This window comes from Botryllus schlosseri, chromosome 2 (assembly GCF_051294905.1).
Source record: "Botryllus schlosseri isolate E-star chromosome 2, Bs_hap1, whole genome shotgun sequence".
In the NCBI taxonomy this organism is placed as follows: Eukaryota; Metazoa; Chordata; class Ascidiacea; order Stolidobranchia; family Styelidae; genus Botryllus; species Botryllus schlosseri.
Window position 1 is genome coordinate 20,216,828 of NC_137237.1, and position 6,744 is coordinate 20,223,571.

The 6,744-nt window shown below is 38.2% G+C and overlaps 1 protein-coding gene across 1 annotated transcript; it reads right to left on the reverse strand.

Annotated features, from left to right (window-relative positions):
- Nucleotides 1-899: 899 nt before the first annotated feature.
- Nucleotides 900-3,785, reverse strand: LOC145456613 (fas apoptotic inhibitory molecule 1-like). The gene is made up of 5 exons (XM_080334736.1): nucleotides 3,508-3,785; nucleotides 3,357-3,432; nucleotides 2,715-2,867; nucleotides 1,861-1,910; nucleotides 900-1,799 (listed from the first exon to the last, which is right to left on the reverse strand). The coding sequence occupies exons 1-5, from the start codon at nucleotides 3,634-3,636 to the stop codon at nucleotides 1,653-1,655; spliced, it is 555 nt and encodes a 184-aa protein (XP_080190862.1). The 5' UTR covers nucleotides 3,637-3,785; the 3' UTR covers nucleotides 900-1,652.
- Nucleotides 3,786-6,744: the final 2,959 nt, after the last annotated feature.

Genomic DNA, 6,744 nt, shown 5'->3' on the forward strand with positions numbered 1-6,744 from the left:
ATGAGTAGTCAACTATAAACACTAATAATATAACCCTATAACATTAATTGAAGCTGTGCTATTTTATGTAATTATGGCATTTGAAAAGGGTCCCTGAAATCCTCCATTATATATAGAAAATAAATATTGTATTATTTTTTTGGAAAATCATCAAAAACATGATAGAACTATTGGTAGCTGCAGCACACACATTAGGATTAGCAATTTAATCCTAGTTTGGCATGAATGCAGTCATATCCAATGATGCAATCTTGAATTGGTCGTGTCCCTTAGTTAGCAATACTTTGTGAAGACCGCCCAACCGAAAAAGTAGAAATATACTCTACGTTATATGTCCTTGGCACATAATCATCCAATGAATCAAGTTGCCTACATTATGAACAGACCAAACCCCAACCAATTTAACATGACATTCATGTTACAAAAATATATGTTTCATCATCATTTAATAATATTTTTATCAAATAAATACACCACACGATTGCAATATAGAAAATTCCGATAAAAAGAGAAATACTTGGTTGATGATGAGACCTAATAATGCTGATAACGTTCAGAATAGAGCCCAGACAACTTGATCATTATTGGCGATACTACGCATGAGTCATGACTCAAATCGATTTCCTCCAGCTCTTGTGATATATTCCAAAGAACTGCTAGAACACGACCCCATCTCACTTTTTCTCTTCTCCATAATTGAGGAAACACATTACCTGATCAATAAATTGCACTTCAAACTAATTTTTAGTAGACTATTTTCATATAGTCAAAACACATATAAGTGGCACCCTGAGGCTGTCTTCTTACTTTGCTGGACCTCCAGGGAAAATCAGTAACATTACGGATCTTAACAGCATCTTGGGTTTTCTTCATACAAGTACGGTGATTCAAGTTAACGCTTGAAGTCAGAGGTGTATTTATTATCAATCCATAATATAGAAATAGCAGGTAAATTGCATGTAACAGATCACCAGACAAAACCAGACACACGTAGAAGTTAGATGATGCAAATTTACGGAATCATTTACTCAAGGGACGACTTTAATATCCAAACTAGCCACGGATTAACGCAGTTTTATCCCATACGAAACCTATGCAAGCAAAACGACTATAATTTCCAACCAGTTGAACAAGGCACTACTACAAGGTTTTCTTCGCCCAGGCACTCTACATTTCGGGCTTTAAGGAAGCCAAATAGAAGCAATGGTGGAGCCTGTCATCATGAAATATCAGGTAAATTTAACCAATAATATTGAAGCTACGGACACATACATTGTACTGTCATCCTCAATTGCTGTGCTTCTCCATTAGCTGTGTTCATGCGGATGAATGGCGAAAGAAATATGAATACCAAATCGAATAGATTAAAACAATACTGATACTTTTCCAGCCTGTCACACGAAAATGATAACCACAAACTGACTAAGATATAAAGATGAAGTTTCATTTCTAAGCACCAATAGAACGGAGTTGATGCAGGAATATGTGTCCTTGTCAAAATATAAATTGACTGCACTTGTTACTATAGCAAGTGGCTTAAAATCTTCAGACATAAGTTTATCATGTAATGCACAAAAAATATGAAACGTCTGTAATGTAGGTGCGTACTGGAGAAATGGTCATATTGTATAAGAATTCATCATAAGCTATCATCACTCTTGATCCGCAATAGCTTTATCATCAATATAAAGTGCATGAATGATCCCATCTCTCCGCCTTCCACTAGTGACTGCCCTTATGAAAGCAGAATGATTTCCAAATTCAAAATGAGTCTCTGTTCCTTCATCAGTGAATTCACCCTATGTACATGATCATTGATCATTGGCATGTGGGCCCAATTTACAAATGCTCAATACTTACTGCAGTCTCCATCTTCTCACCATTCACCCATATGTCCAGAGTGTCTTTTTCTGTATTAAATGACTGATAAGAAAATGATTGTTTTATAACAGGGATGCGGTTGATTCATTTTTTAATATATGCCAATACCAGAATTCAAATTACCATCCACTTTGACAGTACGCGTTAGCCCTACGCTCTAGGCCAGTGGTTCCCAACCTTTTTCGACCCATCGCCCCCCAAATCTTGTGTACCGGTACCGAAAATTGGGCATACAAACTGTAATCACTGGTGGATTGACTAAAAAAAAAAAAAAGGTCAACTTCACGACTCACTGCCTAATTTTACACACTTTTGTAACTAAATTTCCGTGGGTTGACTAAAAAAAAAGGTCAGCTGTTTTGACGCTTCATCGCCCCCCTATCGCCCCCTTTGTCCATTTTCGCCCCCATTCGTCATTTTCGCCCCCCTAGGACGCCAAATCGCCCACGTTGGGAACCACTGCTCTAGGCTTTTCTATTATATCAATCGTAATAGCAAAGGTAAAAGTTCATAGCACTAAAAGCCATCGGTTAGTAGTCATTAGCAATTCATTGAATGCAGTAGGTTGTAGATTTACCTACTTACAGAATAGACGTGGATCAATGCATCAACCTAATAGGATAGGAATTTTCATGTGGAGTTGGAGGCAAAACTGGATTGTACATTGCAGCCAGAGTCACCAACTGTTTTGAAGGTGCGGTGTAATAAACATACATACTAATTTCAATTATTCAATTATTTCAGAACTAAAATCACCATAACTAGAAATATATGCATAACATGAAGATTGAATGTGTATTTTTAAAGTTTTAAATATGAATAGTGTCACCCACCAAATACAATCCTAGTTTCCGTTCCATTTATTTTCAAGGCCCACGCCTTTGAAGTCTTGCTCTTGTTTTCAAGAAATTTTTTCAAGCTTTTACCATCAATGGACAATGTGTACTCATATGCAAAACCGGTACATGCGTCAATACTGATTCTTGCTAAACAGAAATAAAACGACAAATTCAAGTTTGAAGTAATAATATCCATTACTTGGATAAGGCAAGTTTATCAACCAATAGTGTAGAGCAGCGGTAACGCATTTGAGGGAAGATAGGCTATGTCACAGGCATACGTAGCAATACCAGAGCGAAACTATGACTTTCAGGCATATGGAGGCAGGCATCTTTCCTAATGCGTACGGACTGAAAAATAACTATTCAGCATGACAGCTCTTGTCAGTGTGTGAATTCTGTCGCAATTGTGCAAAATTTGGATTGACGGGGCTAGGTTGCGCTTCCCCATTTCATACTTGTTCGCCTTGTCCCATCATATTCAGAACACAATACATACTAATGCCTAGTGACAATATCATCACTTGTGATGACTTGAGGCTCCCTGAGGCTGGCCAGCCCCGCACTACACAGTACTGCTATGAAAAGAATGAGTGATACCAGAGTTAAAATAGAATTGACACGGTGGATACAAACCTTTAACATTTTGCTTCCCTACAGTGAAATCTTGGAACCCAACAAGTTTGAACATCCAGTCTTTCCTATAAATTTCCTGGAAGAATGGTGCAGCATGAGAACAACTTTATGCTAGATCGATATCAGGTACTGTACGCCGTATACTGCTTACCTTTCCATCAACGTATACCACTCTTTTTCCTGATGTTGTCCCATGTTCAAATTCAATTTTGTGAACACCGTCACTAAGAGCTATCTCCCAATGCGCCACAAGGTCACTAAGGCCTTTGGTACTTGGCATTACATTCAGTCATATGTTGCGAAATGTCGAAACTCACAGAATCCTACACGCTGCACCTAGCTTGCCATGGCAATTGAACGTCGGCCAGGGTTCTCCGCTTATACCTCAGTTACCGTACTTTGGTGATTACTGGATTACTATGGACGCCAGTCAACAGAACTCATTAGCGCCTCCTATACATGATAGGGGATATCCACTGGGACATCTCACCACTGAGCTAAATAAACACTCACCCATCCAATGATCAATATTTCTTCACTATTTCTGAAACATCATTCACAATATTCAATGATTGCACTACGGTTTCAAGTTCGTGCTATACCCAGGAGCGTGTGTGAAAGCTGTCAGTCAGGGACGCCACTGATATATTTGGGAAAACCCATATGTGGACTCTAAAAATACACTGAAAACCCATATACTATATTTCACTCAAATTTCTCTGAGTTAGCAGTGAAATTGGAAACGGAATGTCCAGAGGTGGTCAATAACGTAGTAATTCCACTATTTCAAAGTACCTAAGTTATTCAAGTAGTTTTCCGCTACTTGTGGTACTTACTCAAGTAAATCCGATTTCCCGCTACTTCTATTTCTTCTTCGTAATATTTTGTGATCCACTTACTTGCTTTTCGCTATTTTCAGTTTGTCAAGTAAAAGTAGTTTGATCCGCCAATCACAAAGATAGCCTGATGATTTTCGGGGCTGTTTTCACGGAGTACCAACATTTAATTTTTATAAAAAACCATAATTTTCGTTTCGCTTATTGCCCAGTAGGAGTGACAACTATGTTTTTACGAAAGTATCGGCGATCTAATTTAGGTAGCGGGTTGTGTGGTTCCGTTCACACCGCATTGTCGCATGAAATATTTCATCACAGAAAACATGACCCATCACAGGGGCGGCTCATTCTATATAGGGCAACTGGGACATTGCCCTGCCTAAAATTTTGTTCCATAACAATGATTTACCATTTATAGACGCATAGCAATCAATGTATACGGAAATCGCGTCGAAAATTGCATTCTTTTTGTGCTTTCGCTAGTAAATGCCCAAACATAGCGATGTCTCAAGGAAAATCGAATTATCTTCTGTGTTTTCGGTTTGTAAATACCTAGCCGGCGCATGCCACGGCAGCTCTCATAACCAGAGGTGGTCAGTAGTTTTCCGCTACTTGGGTTCTTACTCTTGTAGATCTAATTTCCCGTTACTTCTACTTTTACCTAGTAATATTTTGTGATCTACTTACTTACTTTTCGCTATTTTCAGTTTGTCAAGTAGAAGTAGCTTAATTCTCCAATTAGGAAGATAGCCTGATGAATTTCGGCGCTGTTTTCACAGAGTATCAACATTGAATTTTCATAAAAGTTGAGTAAAGCCCAGAATTTTCGTCGCGCTTTGCGTACAGTGGATGTGGAGTGACCAATATGATTTCACGAAAGTATCGGTGAATATAATTTAGGTAGCGGGTTGCGTGGGAATGCGTGGTTCCGTTCACACTGCATTGTCGCTCATATGAAATATTTCATCACAGTATATATGGCCCACCATAACGTTTGGAACTGATGTCTCGCGATATCACATTTAGGCTACATTATCATATTCCAATCTAGCACTATAGACCAGTTCGTGGCGTGTCCTAATCTGGAAAAGTGGACTCTGACTTTCTTTTTTTAGCGTTAGACCAGTTTTAGCATATACTACTTTTGAAACTCTCTGGACTAAAGACATGAAATACATTTTCCGCTTTCAGAAGTAGTATATATATTTCTCTTTCAATTACCAGTATCATACTTCGAGTTCAAAATAGTTTCAGTTCTTATGTCTGGAGAACATACATGTTGAAGTGTAAAAGCAAGTATGGTAATGCCTTCAATTTCCGTAAATAAAGCTACAAAATACGGCATTTTTACGATCCACCTTATTTTTTATCAATGTTTACTAATCGCGCAAAGTGTTTACACCAAATCCGATACAACTTCTCCGAATTGCTCTTCGACTAAACTACGGCCTTATAATATGGGGGAGGGCGCCATACGATGATATTTTCTAAAACGGGCTGTTCGAGTAAACAGAGGATTAGTATCGCATTTCCATATCAATACTATCATTTTCATCCCATGATGTGGATGAAACTTATGCTGTCGAAAATTGGATACCTCCTGGTATGCATCAATATGAATCAAGCTCTGCACCTTTCGCATAGCTCAATTTGCAGCTTTTGGCAATCCATGCGAACGAATTACGATCGTTTTCACGACTACTTACTTACTAGAGTAGATTTAAAGTCAGTCAATTTTACTTCAAGTAGTTTCAAGTTGCTCATGGACGAAGTACTTCTTCTCGTACTTGAGTAGATTTTTTCGTAGCTACTTCTACTTCTACTTGAGTAGCTTTCTTGACTACTTTGACCACCTCTGTCAGAGGTGGTCAGTAACGAAGTACTTCTACTTTTTGGAAGTATTCAAGTAGTTTTCACCACTTCTGGTACTTACTCGAGTATATCTGATTTTCTCTACTTCTACTTCGCAATATTTTGTGATCTACTTACTTACTTTTCGCTATTTTCAGTTTGTCAAGTAGAAGTAGTTTAATCCCCCAATATGAATATAGCGTGAGGAATTTCGGGACTATTTTCATGGACCACCAACATTTAATATTCATAAAAGTCAAGTAAAGCCCAGAGATTTTGTTGCGCTTCGCGCACAGTAGTTATGGAGCGAAAAATATGTATTCAGGAAAGCATCAGTGAATGCTATTTAGGTACCGGATTACTTGATTCCGCTCACACCGCATTGTCGCCCATATCAAATATTTCATCACAGTAAATATGGCTCACCTAAGATTTGAAATTACCGTTTCGCAATCTAGCAATTACCTATCATATCGTAAACTAGCAGCCCGTGGGGTGTCCTGCTAATCTGGAAAATGCCTGTTTTTTGAACGTTACACCTGTTTTAGCAGATCACCATTGAAGCTTTATGGACAAAAGACATGAAATATATTTCCCGCTGTTTAGAAGTGGTATTAATATTTCACTTTCAATTCCGAGTATCATACTTCGAGTTCTAATTACTTTCAGTTCTCTTGTCTGCAGAACATAGATGTTGAAGG